The 21,636-nt window shown below is 46.3% G+C and overlaps 1 protein-coding gene and 1 pseudogene across 2 annotated transcripts in view; one reads left to right on the forward strand and one right to left on the reverse strand.

Annotated features, from left to right (window-relative positions):
- LOC309870608 (glucokinase regulatory protein-like) overlaps positions 1-21,636 on the forward strand; it is an 878,156-nt pseudogene that overhangs the window by 213,973 nt on the left and 642,547 nt on the right. The gene's annotated exons all lie outside the window — the stretch shown is intronic.
- The window catches only part of LOC309871784 (glucokinase regulatory protein-like), a 42,334-nt gene continuing 35,551 nt past the window's right edge, over positions 14,854-21,636 (reverse strand). Inside the window, exons 8-9 of the mRNA XM_082745219.1 lie at positions 15,793-15,835; positions 14,854-15,133 (exon numbers count right to left, since the gene is read on the reverse strand). Coding sequence (XP_082601345.1) covers positions 15,104-15,133; positions 15,793-15,835 — 73 coding nt within the window. The 3' untranslated portion in view covers positions 14,854-15,103. The remainder of the gene's footprint in view (positions 15,134-15,792; positions 15,836-21,636) is intronic.

The following is a 21,636-nucleotide window of genomic DNA, read 5'->3' on the forward strand; positions in this document are numbered from 1 at the left end:
GTGTCTGTTCCTGTTAGGGGGACTGCGTCCATTTCTTTCAGAGGGACTACAGTGAGTTCTCTCTGAGGAAATGCGAACACTCCTCTCAGAGAGCCTGTGCTGTCTTCTCTCAATAGGGCTGTGTCCTCTCACTTCCAAGGGACTGGATGGTTATCCCACTCCAACTGTACTGGCCCCTTTCAGACTGGTTCTGTTGGTTCTTCTCAGAATGACTGTCTCTGTTCCTCTCAGAGGGACTCTCCATTTCTTTCAGAGGGACTACAGTGAGTTCTCTCTGAGGAACTGTGACCACTCCTCTCAGAGGACCTGTGCTGTCTTCCCAAAGTAGGGCTTGTCCTCACACCTCCAAACAATGGAGATAGGTTTCCTACATGAAGTGTACTGGCCCCTTTCAAATTGGTTCTGATGTCTCTGATCAGAATGACTGTGTCTGTTCCTTCCAGAGGGAATGCGTCCATTTCCTTGAGACGGACTACAGTGAGTTCTCTGTGAAGAACTGCGACTACTCCTCTCAGAGGACCTGTGCTGTCTATCTCAATAGTGCTTTGTCCTCTCACTTCCAAGGGACTGAGATGGGTTTTCCCACACCAAATGTACTGGCCCCTTTCCCACTGGTTCTGTTGGTTCTGCTCAGAATGACTGTCTCTGTTCCTCTCAGTGGGCCTGGTCATTTCAGTCAGAGGGACAGCAGTGAATTCTATCTGAGGAACTGCGACCACTCTTCTGAGAGGGCCTGTGCTGTCTTCTCTCAATAGGGCTGTGTCCTTTCCCTTCCAAGGGACTGAGATGGGTTTTCCCACGCCAAGTGTACTGACCCCTTTCAGACTGGAACTGTTGGTTCTGCTCAGAATGACTGTCTCTGTTCCTCTCAGGGGGACTGCTTCCATTCCTTTCAGAGGGACTACAGTGACTTCTGTCTGAGGAACTGCGACCACTCCTCTCAGAGGACCTGTGCTGTTTTCCTTAAGTAGGGCTTGTCCTCACACCTCCAAACAACGGAGATAGGTTTCCCTCATGAACAGTACTGGCCCCTTTCCAATTGATTCTGTTGGCTCTGCTTAGATTGACTGTGTCTGTTCCTTTCAGATGGACCGCATCCATTTCTTCAGAGGGATTACAGTGAGTTCTCTCTGAGAAAATGCGACACCCCTCTCAGAGGGCCTGTGCTGTCTTCTCTCAATAGGGCTGTGTCCTCTCACTTCCAAGGGACTGAGATGGGTTTTCCCACACCAACTGTACTGGCCCCTTTCAGACTGGTTCTGTTGGTTCTGCTCAGAAGACTGTCTCTGTTCCTCTCAGGGGGACTGCGTCCATTCCTTTCAGAGGGACTACAATGACTACTATCTGAGGAACTGCGACCACTCCTCTCAGAGAAACTGTGCCTTCTTCCCTCAGTAAGGCTATGTCCTCTCACCTCCAAGACATGGAGATAGGTGTTCCCACATGAACTCTACTGGCCCCTTTCAAATTGATACTGTTGGCTCTACTCAGAATGACTGTCTCTGTTCCTCTCAGAGGTACTGCTCCATTACTTTCAGAGGGACTACAGTGAGTTGTATCTGAGGAACTGCGACCTCTCCTCTCAGAGGACCTGTGCTGTCTTCACTAAGTAAGGCTGTGTCCTCTCACCTCCTAGACACGGAGATAAGTTATTCCACATGATCTGTACTGGTCCCTTTCAAATTGGTTCTGTTCGCTGTGCTCTAAATGACTGTGTCTGTTCCTCTCAGAGGGACTGCGTCCATTTCTTTCAGAGGGACTACAGTGAGTTCTCTCTGAGGAACTGCGACCACTCCTCTCAGAGGGCCTGTGCTGTCTTCTCTCAATAGGGCTGTGTGCTCTCACGTCCAAGGGATTGAAATGGGTTTTCTGACACCAACTGTACTGGCCCCTTTCATACTGGTTCTGTTAGTTCTGCTCAGAATGACTATCTCTGTTCCTCTCAGTGTGACTGTGTCCATTTCTTTCAGAGGAACTACAGTGAGTTCTATTTGAGGAACTGCGACCACTCTTCTCAGAGGACCTGTGCCGGCTTCCCTCAGTATGGCTGTGTTCTCTCACCTCCAAGACACGGAAATATGTTTTCCCACATGAACTGTACTGGCCCCTTTCAAAGTGGTACTTTTGGCTCTGCTCAGAATGACCCTGTCTGTTCCTCTCAAAGGGACTGCGTCCATTTCTTTCAGAGGACTACAGTGAGTTGTATCTGAGAAACTGCAAGCACTCCTCTCAGAGGACCTGTGCTGTCTTCCAAAGTAGGGCTGTGTCCTCTCACCTCCAAAACATGGAGATAGGTTTTACCACATGAACTGTACTGGCCCCTTTAAATTGGTTCTGTTCGCTCTGCTCAGAATGACTGTGTCTGTTCCTCCCAGAGGGAATCCATCCACTTCTTTCAGAGGGACTACAGTGAGTTCCCTTGAGCAACTGCGTCTACTCCTCTCAGAGGGACTGTGCTGTCTTCTCTCAAGAGTGCTTTGTCCTCTAACTTCCAAGGACTGATATGGGTTTTCCCACACCAACTGTTCTGGCCCCTTTCAGACTGGTTCTGTTGTTCTGCTCAGAGAGACTGTCTCCATTCCTCTCAGTGGGACTGCGTCCATTTCTTTCAGAGGGACTACAGTGAGTTCTATCTGAGGAACTGCGACCACTCCTCTCAGAGGGCCTGTGCTGTCTTCGCTCAATAGGGCTGTGTGCTCTCACGTCCAAGGGATTGAAATGGGTTTTCCGACACCAACTGTACTGGCCCCTTTCATACTGGTTCTGTTAGTTCTGCTCAGAATGACTATCTCTGTTCCTCTCAGTGTGACTGCGTCCATTTTTTTCAGAGGAACTACAGTGAGTTCTATTTGAGGAACTGCGACCACTCTTCTCAGAGGACCTGTGCCGGCTTCCCTCAGTATGGCTGTGTTCTCTCACCTCCAAGACACGGAGATATGTTTTCCCACATGAACTGTACTGGCCTTTTTCAAAGTGGTACTTTTGGCTCTGCTCAGAATGACCCTGTCTGTTCCTCTCAAAGGGACTGCGTCCATTTCTTTCAGAGGACTACAGTGAGTTGTATCTGAGAAACTGCAAGCACTCCTCTCAGAGGACCTGTGCTGTCTTCCAAAGTAGGGCTGTGTCCTCTCACCTCCAAAACATGGAGATAGGTTTTACCACATGAACTGTACTGGCCCCTTTAAATTGGTTCTGTTCGCTCTGCTCAGAATGACTGTGTCTGTTCCTCCCAGAGGGAATCCATCCACTTCTTTCAGAGGGACTACAGTGAGTTCCCTTGAGCAACTGCGTCTACTCCTCTCAGAGGGACTGTGCTGTCTTCTCTCAAGAGTGCTTTGTCCTCTAACTTCCAAGGACTGATATGGGTTTTCCCACACCAACTGTTCTGGCCCCTTTCAGACTGGTTCTGTTGTTTCTGCTCAGAGAGACTGTCTCCGTTCCTCTCAGTGGGACTGCGTCCATTTCTTTCAGAGGGACTACAGTGAGTTCTATGTGAGTAACTGCGACCACTCCTCTCAGAGGACCTGTGCTGTCTTCCCTCGGTAGGGCTGTGTCCTCTCACCTCTTAGACACGGAGATAAGTTTTCCCACATGATCTGTACTGGCCCCTTTCAAATTGGTTCTGTTGGCTCTGCTCAGAATGACTGTGTCTGTGCCTCCCACAGGGAATGCGTCCATTTCTTTCAGACGGACTACAGTGAGTTCTGTGAGGAACTGCGACTACTCCTCTCAGAGGAACTGTGCTGTCTTCTCTCAATAGGGCTGTGTCCTCTCACTTCCAAGGGACTGAGATGGGTTTTTCCATACCAACTGTACTGGCCCCTTTTAGACTGGTTCTGTTGGTTCTGCTCAGAATGACTGTCTCTGTTCCTCTCAGGGGGACTGCGTGTATTCCTTTCAGAGAGACTACAGTGACTTCTATCTGAGGGTCTGCGACCACTCCTCTCTGAGAACCTGTGCCTTCTTCCCTCAGTAAGGCTGTGTCCTCTCACCTCCAAGACATGGAGATAGGTGTTCCCACATGAACTCTACTGGCCCCTTTCAAATTGGTACTGTTGGCTCTCTGAGCAGAGCCAGAATGACTGTGTCCGTTCCTCTCAGAGAGACTGCTCCATTACTTTCAGAGGGACTACAGTGAGTTGTATCTGAGGAACTGCGACCACTTCTCTCAGAGGACCTGTGCTGTCTTCACTCAGTAAGGCTGTGTCCTCTCACCTCCTAGACACGGAGATAAGTTTTCCCACATGATCTGTACTGGCCCCTTTCAAATTGGTTCTGTTGCCTCTGCTCAGAATGACTGTGTCTCTTCCTCTCAGAAAGACTACATCCATTTCTTTCAGACGTACTCAGAGAGTTCACTCTTTGGAACTGCGACCACTCATCTCAGAGGACCTGTGCTGTCTTCCCTCAGTAGGCGTGTGTCCTCTCACCTCCAAGACATGGAGATAGGTTTTCCCACATGAACTATAATGTCCCCTTTCAAATTGGTTCTGTTGGCTCTGATCAGAATGACTGTGTCTGTTCCTCTCAGAGGGACTGCGTCCATTTCTTTCAGAGGGACTACAGTGAGTTCTCTCTGAGGAACTGCGACCACTCCTCGCAGAGGAACTGTGCTGTCTTCTCTCAATAGTGCTTTGTCCTCTCACTTCCAAGGGACTGTACTGGCCCACACCAACTGTACTGGCCCAGTTCAGACTGGTTCTGTTGGTTCTGCTCAGAATGACTGTGTCTGTTCCACTCAGAGGGACGGCGTACATTTCTTTCTGAGGGACTACAGTGAGTTCTCTCTGAGGAACTGTGACAACTACTCTCAGAGAACCTGTGCTGTCTTCCCTAATTAGGGCTTGTCCTCACAACTCCAAACAACTGATATAGGATTTCCCCCATGAACTTACTGGCCTCTTTCAAATTGGTTCTGTTGGCTCTGCTCAGAATGACTGTGTCTGTTCCTCTCAGAGGGACTGCGTCCATTTCTTTCAGAGGGACTACAGTGAGTTCTCTCTGAGGAACTGCGCGTCTTCTCTCAATAGGACTGTGTCCTCTCACTTCCAAGGACTAAGATGGGTTTTCCCACACCAACTGTACTGACCCCTTTCAGACTTGTTCTGTTGGTTCTTCTCAGAATGACTATCACTGTTCCTGTCAGTGGGACTGCGTCCATTTCTTTCAGAGGGACTACAGTGAGTTCTCTCTGAGGAACTGAGACCACTCCTCTCAGAGGACCTGTGCTGTCTTCCCTAAGTAGGGCTTGTCCTCACACCTCCAAAAACCGGAGATAGGTTTCCCACATGAACTGTACTGGCCCCTTTCAAATTGGTTCTGTTGGCTCTGCTCAGAATTACTGTGTATGTTCCTCCTAGAGGGACCGCATCCATTTCTTTCAGAGGGACTACAGTGTGTTCTCTCTGAGGAACTGTACTTGCCCCTTTCAAATTGGTTCTGTTGGCTCTGCTCAGAATGCCTGTGTCTGTTCCTCTCAGAAGGACTACGTCCATTTCTTTCAGACGGACTACAGTGAGTTCTCTCTGAGGAACTGCGACCACTCCTCTCAGAGGACCTGTGCTGTCTTCACTCAGTAAGGCTGTCTCCTCTTACCTCCTAGACACGGAGCTAAGTTTTCCCACACGATCTGTACTGGCCCCTTTCAAATTGGTTCTGTTGGCTCTGCTCAGAATGACTGTGTCTGTTCCTCTCAGAAGGACTACATCCATTTCTTTCAGACGGACTACAGTGAGTTCTCTCTGAGGAACTGCGACCACTCCTCTCAGAGTACCTGTGCTGTCTTTTCTCACTAGGGCTGTGTCCTCTCACCTCCAAGACACGGAGATAGGTTTTCCACATGAACTGTACTGCCCCCTGTCAATTTGGTTCTGTTGGCTATGATAAGAATGACTGTGTCTGTTCCTGTTAGGGGGACTGCGTCCATTTCTTTCAGAGGGACTACAGTGAGTTCTCTCTGAGGAAATGCGAACACTCCTCTCAGAGGGCCTGTGCTGTCTTCTCTCAATAGGGCTGTGTCCTCTCACTTCCAAGGGACTGGATGGTTATCCCACTCCAACTGTACTGGCCCCTTTCAGACTGGTTCTGTTGGTTCTTCTCAGAATGACTGTCTCTGTTCCTCTCAGAGGGACTCTCCATTTCTTTCAGAGGGACTACAGTGAGTTCTCTCTGAGGAACTGTGACCACTCCTCTCAGAGGACCTGTGCTGTCTTCCCTAAGTAGGGCTTGTCCTCACACCTCCAAACAATGGAGATAGGTTTCCTACATGAAGTGTACTGGCCCCTTTCAAATTGGTTCTGATGTCTCTGATCAGAATGACTGTGTCTGTTCCTCCCCGAGGGAATGCGTCCATTTCCTTGAGACGGACTACAGTGAGTTCTCTGTGAAGAACTGGGACTACTCCTCTCAGAGGAACTGTGCTGTCTATCTCAATAGTGCTTTGTCCTCTCACTTCCAAGGGACTGAGATGGGTTTTCCCACACCAAATGTACTGGCCCCTTTCCCACTGGTTCTGTTGGTTCTGCTCAGAATGACTGTCTCTGTTCCTCTCAGTGGGACTGCGTCATTTCAGTCAGAGGGACAGCAGTGAATTCTATCTGAGGAACTGCGACCACTCTTCTGAGAGGGCCTGTGCTGTCTTCTCTCAATAGGGCTGTGTCCTTTCCCTTCCAAGGGACTGAGATGGGTTTTCCCACGCCAAGTGTACTGACCCCTTTCAGACTGGTACTGTTGGTTCTGCTCAGAATGACTGTCTCTGTTCCTCTCAGGGGGACTGCTTCCATTCCTTTCAGAGGGACTACAGTGACTTCTGTCTGAGGAACTGCGACCACTCCTCTCAGAGGACCTGTGCTGTTTTCCTTAAGTAGGGCTTGTCCTCACACCTCCAAACAACGGAGATAGGTTTCCCTCATAAACAGTACTGGCCCCTTTCCAATTGATTCTGTTGGCTCTGCTTAGATTGACTGTGTCTGTTCCTTTCAGACGGACCGCATCCATTTCTTCAGAGGGACTACAGTGAGTTCTGAGAAAATGCGACACCCCTCTCAGAGGGCCTGTGCTGTCTTCTCTCAATAGGGCTGTGTCCTCTCACTTCCAAGGGACTGAGATGGGTTTTCCCACACCAACTGTACTGGCCCCTTTCAGACTGGTTCTGTTGGTTCTGCTCAGAAGACTGTCTCTGTTCCTCTCAGGGGGACTGCGTCCATTCCTTTCAGAGGGACTACAATGACTACTATCTGAGGAACTGCGACCACTCCTCTCAGAGAAACTGTGCCTTCTTCCCTCAGTAAGGCTGTGTCCTCTCACCTCCAAGACATGGAGATAGGTGTTCCCACATGAACTCTACTGGCCCCTTTCAAATTGATACTGTTGGCTCTACTCAGAATGACTGTCTCCGTTCCTCTCAGAGGGACTACAGTGAGTTGTATCAGAAGATCTGAGACCACTCCTCTCAGAGGACCTGTGCTGTCTTCACTCAGTAAGGCTGTGTCCTCTCACCTCCTAGACACGGAGAGAAGTTTTTCCACATGATCTGTACTGGCCCCTTTCAAATTGGTTCTGTTGCCTCTGCTCAGAATGACTGTGTCTCTTCCTCTCAGAAAGACTACATCCATTTCTTTCAGACGTACTCAGAGAGTTCTCTCTTTGGAACTGTGACCACTCATCTCAGAGGACCTGTGCCGTCTTCCCTCAGTAAGGCTGTGTCCTCTCACCTCCAAGACACGAAGATAGGTTTTCCCACATGAACTGTACTGGCCCCTTTCAGACTGGTTCTGTTGGTTCTGCTCAGAATGACTGTCTCTGTTCCTCTCAGCGGGACTGAACCATTTCTTTCAGAGGGCTTACAGTGAGTAGTGGACCTGTGCTGTCTTCACTCAGTAGGGCTGTGTCCTCTCTCCTCCAGAACAAGGAGATAAGTTTTCCCACATGAAATGTACCGTCTCCTTTCAAATTGGTTCTGTTGGCTCTTCTCAGAATGCTGTGTCTGTTCCTCTCAGAGGGACTGCGTCCATTTCTTTCAGAGGGACTACAGTGAGTTCTATCTGAGGAACTGCGACCACTCCTCTCAGAGGACCTGTGCCTTCTTCCCTCAGTAAGGCTGTGTCCTCTCACCTCCAAGACACGGAGATAGGTATTCCCACATGAACTGTACTGGCCCCTTTCAAATTGGTTCTGTTGGCTCTGCTCAGAATGCTGTGTCTGTTCCTCTCAGAGGGACTGCGTCCATTTCTTTCAGAGGGACTACATTGAGTTCTCTCTGAGGAACTGCGACCACTCCTCTCAGGTGACCTGTGCTGTCTACCTACGTAGGGCTTGTCCTCACACCTCCAAACAACCGAGATAGGTTTCCCACATGAACTGTACCGTCTCCTTTCAAATTGGTTCTGTTGGCTCTGCTCAGAATGACTGTGGATGTTTCTCCCAGAGGGAAGGCCTCCATTTCTTTCAGAGGGACTACAGTGATTTCTCTCTGTGAAACAGCGACCACCCCTCTCAGAGGGCCTGTGCTGTCTTCTCTCAATAGGTCTGTGTCCTCTCACTTCCAAAGGACTGAGATGGGTTTTCCCACACCAACTGTACTGGCCACTTTCAGACTGGTTCTGTTGGTTCTACTCAGAATAACTGTCTCTGTTCCTCTCAGAGGGACTGATCCATTTCTTTCAGAGGGACTGCAGTGAGTAGTGGACCTGTGCTGTCTTCACTCAGTAGGGCTGTGTCCTCTCACCTCCAAAACACGGAGATAAGTTTTCCCACATGAACTATACTGGCCCCTTTCATATTGGTTATAAGTTTTCCCACATAAACTGTACTGGCCCCTTTCAAATTGGTTCTGTTGGCTCTGCTCAGAATGCTGTGTCTGTTCCTCTCAGAGGGACTGCGTCCATTTCTTTCAGAGGGACTACAGTGAGTTCTATCTGAGGAACTGCGACCACACCTCTCAGAGGACCTGTGCCTTGTTCCCTCAGTAAGGCTGTGTCCTGTCACCTCCAAGACACGGAGATAGGTATTCCCACATGAACTGTACTGGCCCCTTTCAAATTGGTTATGTTGGCTCTGCTCAGAATGACTGTGTCTGTTCCTCTCAGAGGGACTGCGTCCATTTCTTTCAGAGGGACTACAGTGAGTTCTATCTGAGGAACTGCGACCACTCCTCTCAGAGGACCTGTGCCTTCTTCCCTCAGTAAGGCTGTGTCCTCTCACGTCCAAGACACGAAGATAGGTTTTCCCACATGAACTGTACTGGCCCTTTTCAAATTGGTTCTTTTGGCTCTGCTCAGAATGACTGTGTCTGTTCCTCTCAGAGGGTGCGTCCATTTTTTCAGAGGACTACTGTCAGTTTTATCTGAGAAACTGCGAGCACTCCTCTCAGAGGACCTCTGCTGTCTTCCAAAGTAGGGCTGTGTCCTCAACCTCCAAGACACGGAGATAGGTTTACCGACATCAACTGTACTGGCCCCTTTCAAATTGGTTCTATTGGCTCTGCTCAGAATGGCTGTGTCTGTTCCTCCCAGAGGGATTGCGTCCATTTCTTTCAGAGGGACTACAGTGAGTTCTCTCTGAGCAACTGTGACTACTCCTCTCAGAGGGACTGTGCTGTCTTCTCTCAATATTGCTTTGTCCTCTAACTTCCAAGGACTGATATGGTTTTTCCCACACCAACTCTACTGGCCCCTTTCAGACTGGTTCTGTTGGTTCTGCTCAGAATTACTGTCTCTGTTCCTCTCAGTGTCTGCGTCCATTTCTTTCAGAGGGACTACAGTGAGTTCTCTCTCAGGAACTGCGACCACTCCTCTCAGAGGACCTGTGCTGTCTTCCCTCAGTAAGGCTGTGTCCACTCATCTCCAAGACACGGAGATATGTTTACCCACATGATCTGTACTGGCCCCTTTCAGACTGGTTCTGTTGGTTCTGCTCAGAATACTGTCTCTGTTCCTCTCAGAGGGACTGCCCCATTTCTTTCAGAGGGACTACAGTGAGTTCTCTCTGAGGAACTGTGACCACTCCTCTCAGAGGACCTGTGCTGTCTCCCTAAGTAGGGCTTGTCCTCACACCTCCAAACAACCGAGATAGGTTTCCCACATAAACTGTACAGTCTCCTTTCAAATTGGTTCAGTTGGCTCTGCTCTAATGACTGTGTATGTTCCTCTCAGACGGACCGCATCCATTTCTTTGAGAGGGACTACAGTGATTTCTCTCTGAGGAACTGCGACCACTCCTCTAGAGGGCCTGTGCTGTCTTCTCTCAATAGGGCTGTGTCCTCTCACTTCCAAGGGACGGATATGGGTTTTCCCACACCAACTCTACTGGCCCCTTCAGACTGGTTCTGTTGGTTCTGCTCAGAATGACTGTCTCTGTTCCTCTCAGTGGGACTGCCTCCATTTCTTTCAGAGGGACTACAGTGAGTTCTATCTGAGGAACTGCGACCACTCCTCTCAGAGGACCTGTGCCTTCTTCCCTCAGTAAGGCTGTGTCCTCTCACCTCCAAGACACGGAGATTGGTCTTCCCACATGAACTGTACTGGCCCCTTTCTAATTTGTTCTGTTGGCTCTGCTCATAATGACTGTGTCTGTTCCTCTCAGAGGGACTGCGTCCATTTCTTTTAGAGGACTATAGTGAGTTCTATCTCAGGAACTGCGACCATTCCTCTCAGAGGACCTGTGCTGTCTTCCTTCAGTAGGGCCTTGTCCTCTCACCTCCAAGACACGGAGATAGGTAATCCCACATGAACTGTACTGACCCCTTTCAAATTGGTTATGTTGGCTCTGCTCAGAATGACTGTGTCTGTTCCTCTCAAAGGGACTGCGTCCATTTCTTTCAGAGGGACTACAGTGAGTTCTCTCTGTGGAACTGCGACCACTCCTCTCAGAGGGCCTGTGCTGTCTTCTCTCAATAGGGCTTTGGCCTCTCACTTCCAAGGGACTGAGATGGGTTTTCCCACACCAACTGTACTGGCCCCTTTCAGACTGGTTCTGTTGGTTCTGCTCAGAATGACTGTCTCTGTTCCTCTCAGTGGGACTGCGTCCATTTCTTTCAGAGGGAATACAGTGACATCTATCTGAGGAACTGCGACCAGTCCTCTCAGAGGACCTGTGCCTTCTTCCCTCAGTAAGGCTGTGTCCTCTCACCTCCAAGACACGAAGATAGGTTTTCCCACATGAACTGTACTGGCCCCTTTCAAATTGGTTCTGTTGGCTCTGCTCAGAATGACTGTGTCTGTTCCTCTCAGAGGGACTGCTCCATTTAATCAGACGGACTACAGTGAGTTCTATCTGAGGACTGCGACCACTCCTCTCAGAGGACCTGTGCTGTCTTTCCTCAGTAAGGCTGTGTCCTCTCACCTCCAAGACACGGAGATAGGTTTTCCCACATGAACTGTACTGCCCCCTTTCAAATTGGTTCTGTTGGCTCTGCTCAGAATGACTGTGTCTGTTCCTCTCAGAGGGACTGCGTCCATTTCTTTCCGTGGGACTACAGTGAGTTCTCTCTGAGGAACTGTGACCACTCCTCTCAGAGGGACTGTGCTGTCTTCTCTCAATAATGCTGTGTCCTCTCACTTCCAAGGGACTGAGATCGGTTTTCCCACACAAAATGTACTGGCCCCTTTCAGACTGGTTCGGTTGGTTCTGCTCAGATTGACTGTCTCTGTTTCTCTCAGAGGGACTGCGTCCATTACTTTCAGTGGGACTACAGTGAGTAGTGGACCTGTGCTGTCTTCACTCAGTAGGGCTGTGTCCTCTCACCTCCAAGACATGGATAGGATTTCCCTCATGCACTGTACTGGCGTCTTTCAAATTGCTTCTGTTGGCTCTGCTCAGAATGACTGTGTCTGTTCCTCTCAGAGGGACTGCGTCCATTTCTTTCAGAGGGACTACAGTGAGTTCTCTCTCAGGAACTGCGACCACTCCTCTCAGAGTACCTGTGCTGTCTTCCCTCAGTAAAGCTGTGTCCTCTCACCTCCAAGACATGGAGATAGGATTTCCCACATGAACTGTACTGGCCCCTTTCAAATTGGTTCTGTTGGCTCTGCTCAGAATGACTGTGTCTGTTCCTCTCAGAGGGACTGCGTCCATTTCTTTCAGTGGGACTACAGTGAGGTCTCTCTGAGGAACTGTGACCACTCCTCTCAGAGGGCCTGTGCTGTCTTCTCTCAATAGCGCTGTGTCCTCTCACTTCCAAAGCACTGAGAGGGGTTTTCCCACACCAACTGTACTGGCCCCTTTCAGACTGGTTCTGTTGGTTCTGCTCAGAATGCCTGTCTCTGTTCCTCTCATTGTGACTGCGTCCATATCTTTCAGAGGGACTACAGTGAGTTCTATCTGAGGAACTGCGACCACTCCTCTCAGAGGACCAGTGCCTTCTTCCCTCAGTAAGGCTTTGTCCTCTCACCTCGAAGTATGGAGATAGGTTTTCCCACATGAACTGTACTGGCGCCTTTCTAATTGGTTCTGTTGCCTCTGCTCAGAATGACTGTGTCTGTTCCTCTGAGAGGGACTGCGTCCATTTCTTTCAGAGGACTACAGTGAGTTCTATCTGAGGAACTGCGACCACCTCTCTCAGAGGACCTGTGCTGTCTTCTTTCAGTAGGACTGTGTCCTATCACCTCCAAGACACGGAGATAGGTATTTCCACATGAACTGTACTGGCCCCTTTCAAATTGGTTATGTTGGCTCTGCTCAGAATGACTGTGTCTGTTCCTCTCAGAGGGACTGCGTCCATTTCTTTCAGAGGGACTACAGTGAGTTCTCTCTGAGGAACTGCGACCACTCCTCTCAGAGGGCCTGTGCTGTCTTCTCTCAATAGGGATTTGTCCTCTCACTTCCAAGGGACTAAAATGGGTTTTCCCACACCAACTGTCCTGGCCCCTTTCAGACTGGTTCTGTTGGTTCTGCTCAGAATAACTGTCTCTGTTCATCTCAGTGGGACTGCGTCCATTTCTTTCAGAGGGACTACAGTGAGTTCTCTCTGAGGAACTGTGACCACTCTCTCAGAGGGCCTGTGCTCTATTCTCTCAATAGGGCAGTGTCCTCTCACTTCCAAGGGACTGAGATGGGTTTTCCCACACCGACTATACTGGCCCCATTTTTTTCAGAGGGACTACAGTGAGTTCTCTCTGAGGAACTGCGACTACTCCTCTCAGTTGACCTGTGCTGTCTTCACTCAGTAGGGCTGTGTCCTCTCACCTCAAGACACGGCGATAAGATTTCCCACATGAACTGTACTGGCCCCTTTCAAATTGGTTATGTTGGCTCTGCTCAGAATGCTGTGTCTGTTCCTCTCAGAGGGACTGCGTCCATTTCTTTCAGAGGGACTACATTGAGTTCCTTCTGAGGAACTGCGACCACTCCTCTCAGATGACCTGTGCTGTCTCCCTACGCAGGGCTTGTCCTCACACCTCCAAACAACTGAGATAGGTTTCCCACATGAACTGTATCTTCTCCTTTCAAATTGGTTCTGTTGGCTCTGCTCAGAATGACTGTCTCACTTCCTCTCCGAGGGACTGCTCCATTTCTTTCAGTGGGACTACAGTGAGTTCTCTCTGAGGGACTGCGACCACTCCTCTAGGAGGACCTGTGCTGGCTTCCCTAAGTAGGTCCTGTCTTCCCTAAGTAGGGCTTGTCCTCACACCTCCAAACAATGGAGATAGGTTTCCCACATGAACTGTACTGGCCCCTTTCATATTGGTTCTAAGGCTCTGCTCAGAATGACTGTGTCTGTTCCTCTCGGACGGACCACATCCATTTCCTTCAGAGGGACTACAGAGAATTCTCTCTGTGGAACTGCAACCACTCCTCTCAGAGGTCCTTTGCTGTCTTCTCTCAATAGGCCTGTGTCCTCTCACTTCCAAGGGACTGAGATGGGTTTTCCCACACCAACTGTACTGGCCCCTTTCAGACTGGTTCTGTTGGTTCTGCTCAGAATGACTGTCTCTATTCCTCTCAGAGGGACTGCTCCATTTCTTTCAGAGGGACTACAGTGAGTTCTCTCTCAGGAACTGCAACCACTCTCTCAGAGGACCTGTGCTGTCTTCCCTAAGTAGGTCCTGTCTTCCCTAAGTAGGGCTTGTCCTCACACCTCCAAACAATGGAGATAGGTTTCCCACACCAACTGTACTGGCCCCTTTCAGACTGGTTCTGTTGGTTCTGCTCAGAATGACTATCTCTGTTCCTCTCAGTGAAACTGCATCCATTTCTTTCAGTGGCACTACAGTGGGTTCTATCTGAGGAACTGCGACCACTCCTCTCAGAGGACCTATGCTGTCTTCCCTCAGTAGGGGTGTGTCCTCCTACCTCCAAGACATGGAGTTAGGTTTTCCCATATTTCTTCTTCAACCTCCTCTGTGCTTGTGCCTCAAGAGCCTGTTCTATCCTGTTGCGGCTGTAAGAAGGCAAAACATTCTCCTAAGGACAGCAGCTCCTCCGGATCATTATGTAGCAATTCCAGCCTGTCCCACCTTCCCGTCTTTTCTAAAGGAACAACCTGGCAAATCTGAAGCCATAGTTTACCGCCCAAACTAAGTAAATAAGCAACCAACTAACAATCTCTCTTTTCCCTCTCTTTTTCCCTCCCTCTTTCCTTCCTTCCTACCTCCCTTCTTTGGTCTCTTCCACCCTCCCTCTTAAAAGTTCTACCACCTTTGGGGCATCTGGCTAGCTCTTTTGGTAGAGCATGCAATTCTTGATCTCGAGAATTCAATTCAAGTAGAGTTTACTTAAGACAAAAACAAAAACTTCCGCCACCCAACCTCCTCCCAGAAACGACCTTCCCTGACCTTGCACATTCCAGATGTTGGAAGATCTGTTGAAGACTTCTCTCCATTGACCAGAATGCGAACTCCTGGGCCCATCCCATAGGGAGACCTGAAAATCAGGATACAAGAGTAGGTCAATGTCACTGAAGTGATATAAAGTACTAGTAAGGAAACCAGTAAGAATAGTGACTTGACTTAGAAAAGGAACAGCTATCATTCTGAAGGAAGTAAAACAGTACTAGGTACCTTTCTCTTCACTCCTACAGAGTTTATCAGTAGAGTAAGCTGAAGAGAGGAGGAATAAATAGTGAAGGTCAACTCTACTCACTGTGTCCCATTAGCTTCGGAGCAGCTCATCCTAAGATTTTCTTCCCACTGGGAAGCTGGGAGCAGAGATAAAGAAGCTTTTAGCACCCTAATTGTTGATACCACCTCTACCTTGTTCCACCCCCTTGTTGTACACATAAGAAAACAAAGGTGAAACCATGCCTAGGGTCATTAAGTTAATTAGTGGTAGAGCTCAGACTTAACCCAGGGCTCAAGTTTTTATATTTTGAACTCTACTATGCTGCCTTCACCGTGGAGTAGATGAAGCTGTTGGAAGAGCAGGAACAATCATGCGAGTAGGGAGTTGGAGTAGGGGAACCAAAGTTCATAACACATATTTTTTTCCCCCAAAGGATTCTATCCAGTGCCTATGACAGGGGAAAAAGTTATCGGAACTTCCTGCACCAAACATTAATCTCACCCAATTTCTTTCCTGATACTTTGAGTTCTACACAAAAGGAAAATTAGGCAAGAAAGCATGGGAAAAGGAAGCATAGGAAGAATTATCAATCTGTTTACATCTCTTTGGAAGTTGCTCAAAAGAATCTAGCATCTTTGGAGATGCTAGAAAGAATAAGCACATTTCTTCCATTTACATAATCTTTTTCCAATTCCCTCCCTCAACCTGTTATTAAAGTCTGAAGTCTTAAAGCAGACCCACAGTTCATTTGTCAGTAGCCTTGAGCTGAAGAATCAAGGATAGGATCTTTCTGACCTGTGAGTTTCTGGATCTTTTTGAATTTATGCTTCTTTGAAGTCTAGAGAGGCACAAAAAGAAAAGAATAAAATCAGAAAATGTTCTAGGTTAGAGAATCAAGAGCACATTTCCTCTTACAGACACAAATATTGATCCAGTTGGTGTCCATAACCACAGCACAACTGGCACCCCATTCATGTATTCATAGATCATTTAATGAGTGCTTACTAAGTTCTAGGCAGTAGCTTGGGTGCTAGGACTACAAAGGTAAATATGACCCCTGTATTCTGGGAATTCACATTAATAGGGAAAACAGATGTCTAAACACCTAAGTTATAATACAGTGTGGTAAATATAGAGCACATAAACCACATGCAAATAAATATAGAACAGAAACATCCAAATATATTAATAAATAAATTTAAATTTATAGGTATATTAATAAATAAATATATAACAGAAATATAAGCGTCAGAGAATAAAAGGACAGGGATTCACTGCCTGGGAGAGATGGGAAAAGTTACTCCAGAAGTGGCCAATTGTACTGGAGTCTGAAAAATCAGAAAGTTTTTAGGTGAAAAAAGAGCATTCCAGGCAAGTCCACAGCAATATCCCCAAGAAGATTATAAAGTCAGGAGTGTCAGGTGCACATTTGCTAAGACAAAAGCTGAAAATAGAAGTGGAAGCCAGATTTTGCCAAATGATGGAATTTTTATTTTATCCTTTAGGGCAGAATTTCCCAATCAGTAACATAAACTCCTGAGTTTTTTGCAAGCACGTTCCAAGTCACTTTAAAGGCAGAATTACATTTGTTACCATTTCAAATAAAACAATTTTTATTTCTCCCTTTTGAATCATGAAATCAGTCTCGGAGAGTGTATTACAAGAGCCTACATAACATTCATAGTATTGCCAAAATGTTTTAGCTAAACAATGTTGAATAAAAGTGTTAAAAGCAAAAATTCTCCCAAGAATCCTGCTTCAACATAAGAAAGTAAATCAGTGTGATACACCACATTAATAACACAAAGGGGAAAAAAACTGGACAATTATCTCAACTGGTGGAGAAAAAGGATTGCCAAAATCCAACACCTATTCATGATTTAATAAAAAAAAATTAAAACACTTAACAAACTAGGGATAGAAGGGAATTTCCTCAATATAGTAAGGGGTATTAATGAAAAACCCATAGCTAATATCATTCTCAATAGTGAAAGCCTGACAGCTTTTCTTTTAAGGAAGTGAACAGACAAGGATGCTCAATTTCACTACTTTTCTTTTCTATCTTTTTTTTTTTTTTTTTACAGATTTTATTTATTTTATTTGACAGAGACCACAAGTAGGCAGAGAGGCAGGCAGAGAGAGAGGGGAGGAAGCAGGCTCCCCGCTGAGCAAAGAGCCCGATGCGGGGCTCCATCCCAGGACCCTGGGATCATGACCTGAGCCAAAGGCAGAGGCTTTAATCCACTGAGCCACCCAGGCACCCCTTCACTACTTTTCTTTAACATTGTGCTAGAAACTCCAACCAGAGCAATTAGGTAAGAAAAGTAAAACCATCCTTTCCTTTGAAGAGGAAAAGTTAAACAATCTCTATCTCTATTCACAGACGACATAATCTTATTTACAGGATATAAAGAATACACACGCACACACACACACACACACACACACAGAAACCCAATTAGAACTAATAAATGAATTTAGCAAAGTTACAGAATGCAGTATCAACACACAAAAATCAGTTGTTGTTGTTGTTGTTTTAAGTTGGCTCCATACTGGGCCCAATGGAGAGCTTGACCTCATGACCTAGGATCAAGATAAAGGTCAATATCAAGACCTAAGTTGAGATCAAGAGTTGGATGCTTAGGGGTACCTAGGTGGTTCAGTCCTCAAGCATCTGCCTTCTACTCAGGTCATGATCCCAGGGTCCTGGGATCAAGCCCCACATCTGGCTCCCTGCTCAGCTGGAAGCCTGCTTCTCCCTCTCCCACTCCCCCTGCTTGTGTTCCCTCTCTCACTGTCTCTCTCTCTCTGTCAAATAAATAAAATATTTTTTAAAATAAATAATTGAATTTAATTTTTTTTAAAAAAGGTTGAAAATAGAAACCCTGCCTAAGTTTCCAGCCTGCCTCAAGAAGTTGGGATTTATCAGCCTCCAGAAATATATTAATATCAGCTAATTTTTCAATCTCCCCCCCAACTCTGTGTGTGTGTGTGTGTGTGTGTGTGTGTGTGTGTCTATGTGGTGTTATAATAACACATCTGGTGTTTGTCCCAGACTCCTGACACAGAGCTTCAAAAACACTGGGGGGGCACCTGGGTGGCTCAGTGGGTTAAAGCCTCTGCCTTCGGCTCAGGTCAATATCTCAGGGGTCCTGGGATCGAGCCCCATATCGGGCTCTCTGCTCAGCAGTTTCCTCCTCTCTCTCTGCCTGCCTCTCTGCCTGCCTGTGATCTGTCTGTCTCTGTCAAGTAAATAAATAAAATCTATTAAAAAAAAAAAAAGCGGTCTGGTCAGACACTTGTCTGGTGCTTTGTTTAAAAAAAAAAAACACTGGGAATTTCCTGAGTGATAGGAATGCCTTGGTTATGCTAATGAGGTAGAAAAGAAAAGTTACTTCTCCCTTTACTTTGGGAAGCTGAATTAACCTTGATTCAAGAATCTGATCAAGACATTATTAGAAAGGAAAACTCACAGGTCAGTCTCTTTCATGGAAACAGACACAAAATTCCTAAACTTAATATCGGCAAACGTGATCCAACAATATATAAAAAGGATCATGAACAGTGTCACAAACATGTTATATCTGTTTCAGGAATTCACAGTTGGTTTAATACTTTAAAAATTCATTGTCTTTCAGCACTTTAATAGAATAAACAAGAAAAATCATATGAACATCTCAATAGAGGCAGAAAAAGTGCTTGATAAAATTCAACACCCATTCACGCTAAAATTCTTAGCAACCAGAAGTAAAAGGGAGCTTTCTTCATCTGCTAAACAATATTTACAAAAGTGACACAGTAAACATTATGCATAAATGGTGAGTTAAAGAAAACCTTCCTCTATATAACGAAAGAAGATAAAAATCCCCACTATCTACTGAACACAGTACTGGGAATCTTACTCCATGCAACAAAGCAAGGAAAAGAAATAGAAGTCATAGGATTAGAAAAGAAGAAATAAAGTTATCATATGCAGACAATGGGACTGTGTAGGGAATCACAAAATGCCTTTGGAAAAGCATCTACCGATCCATTTTCAGGATTGATAAGCAAATTAAGCAAGATTTTTAGATAAAAGGTCAATTTAGGAACCCCCCCCCCTTATTTTTTTGAAAAGTCCAGTTTATTTTGAGGTATTTATTATTATTTTTTAAAGATTTTATTTATGGGTGCCTGGGTGGCTCAGTGGTTTAAGCCTCTGCCTTCAGCTCAGGTCATGATCTCAGGATCCTGGGATGGTGGCCCACATCGGGCTCTCTGCTCGGCAGGGAGCCTGCTTCTCCTCTTTCTCTCCCTCTGCCTGCCTCTCTGCCTACTTGTGATCTCTGTCTGTCAAATAAATGAATAAAATGAAATCCTTAAAGATTTTATTTATTTGAGATAGAGACAGTGAGAGAGAACATGAGAGGAGAGACGATCAGAGGGAGAAGCAGACTCCCCATGGAGCTGGTAGCCTGATGCGGGACTCAATTCCGGAACTCCAGGATCCTGACCTGAGCCAAACGCAGTTGCTTAACCAACTGAGCCACCCAGGCACTCTATTTTGAAGTGTTGACATAATTTAGAAAATGACATTTTTTTTTTAAGATTTTTTTTGAAATAATCTCTACATCCAGTGTGGGGCTCAAACTTACTCTCCCAAGATCAAGAGTCACATGCTCTACTGACTGAGCCAGGCAGGTGCCCCTAGAAAATGGCATTTAAAAGACCAGACCTGGGTGGCTCAGTGTGTTAAAGCCTCTGCCTTCGGCTCAGGTCATGATCCCAGGGTCCTGGGATCGAGCCCCGAATTGGGCTCTCTGCTCAGCGGGGACCCTGCTTCCCCCTCTCTCTCTGTCTGCCTCTCTGCCTACTTGTGATCTCTGTCTGCCAAATAAATAAATAAAATCTTTTAAAAAGTAATAATAATAATAAAATAAAATACCAGAATTGTGTCCCTCCTAATAATCATCATGACCTCTGAAATTGTCTCCCATCCCTCCAAAGTAATTCTGATAAGACTTAGATCCAACTTCCCCATTTAAAGAAATAGAGAAGAAAAATGGAACATATTAAATAACAACATGAGTATTTAATCAGTAAAATCTTGCCTGCAAAACCCTAGAGGACAAATGATCCATTTGTTTAACATATAAATGGAAAGAATAAAAGAAAGATATGGAGGTAGGGAATCTACAAATTATAAGGAAATTAAACACACCAACCAATCTCAATATGTGAACCTTATTTAGATCTTGAGTCAAACAGACTGTAAAAAATGATTTTTATCATTTATGATACATTTGGTATTTGAATACTGATGGATATTTGATGGTACTCAAAGATGATTGTTAAATTTTTAGGCATATAATGATACTGTGATTAAGTATTTTCTCTTAAAAGAGTCTTTACCTTTTAGAAACACGTATTTAATTAGGAATGAAATTATGTTACCCGACATTTGCCTTGTCAAAACAATGTCAGAGTTGAAGCTGGGTTATGGAATCACGAAGATTCATTATGCACTTTTTTAAAAGATTTATTTTTTTATTTATTTGACAGACAGAGATCACAAGTAGGCAGAGAGGCACGCGGGGGTCAGGGGGGTGGGGAGCAGGCTCACTGCTGAGCAGACAGCCCGATGCAAGCCCTGAGATCATGACCTGAGCCAAAGGCAGAGGCTTTAACCCACTGAGCTACCCAGGTGCCCCTGAGCCACCGTTTTTGCCTTCAGATGCCCAAGATGAAAAGCAACAGTTATTCCCATGGTTTAAGAACCTAACCATCTGGGCACTTGGGTGGGTCAGTTGGTTGAGTGTCTCTTGATTTGGGCTCGTGTCCTGTTCTGAGAGTCATGGGATCAAGCCCCACATTGGGCTCCATGCTCAGTGGGAAACCGACTTGAGGTTTCTCTCTCTCTCTCTCCCTCACTGCCCCTCCTCACTGCTTGCGCACACGCTCTCCCTAAATAAATAAAAATAAAATCTTTATTTTTTTAAAAAGGACATGACCTTCCACCATTTGGGATAAACTGCAAAAGCTCCAGAACTCCCATACAGTACAAAGATTGGGGGAGGAAAAACGGACCCTGGGCTTTTTAGCCAACCTAGGTCATAGGAGGCTTAAAGCAGATTATACTCAATGTAGACAAGGAACTATATTTGCCCTTTCTTATATCTAAGTGTTCTGGAACAATGCACACCTGTTAAAGTCAATGAACTTTCATGCTTCACCTGTTACATGGGGGAAAGTGGGCATTCGTCTTTTCCTCTTAAAGATGTTAAAATGAACTTTCCAACTTTAAAAAACATGCTGCTTTAAAATGAAAATATTATATTCCTAATGTCACTTATCATGTATTATGAAAAAGAGATAAAGCGATGTATAAATTCCCAAGGGGTTGACAAATTTTGACAACGAAAGTTTTCAGGGTCCAAACAGGCTGGGAAAAGCTGCTGCAGGTGGTGGGGTGCTGAGAGATTTTGTTTGTTGGTTCAGTCAGTTTTGGCGAGTGACACAGTCAGCCGTGGGAAGCTCTGTGCGTGTGGTTTCTCTTCCATAAAGCCAGGGCTATGTTCTATGCTCTAGGCTGGAAAAAGTTGGTAGGAGACCAGCCAGCATACCATAAATAGATGAAGTCCTAGTGAGGATAGTAATACT

Source organism: Mustela nivalis (genome assembly GCF_964662115.1).
Source record: "Mustela nivalis genome assembly, chromosome: 8".
Lineage (NCBI taxonomy): Eukaryota > Metazoa > Chordata > Mammalia > Carnivora > Mustelidae > Mustela > Mustela nivalis.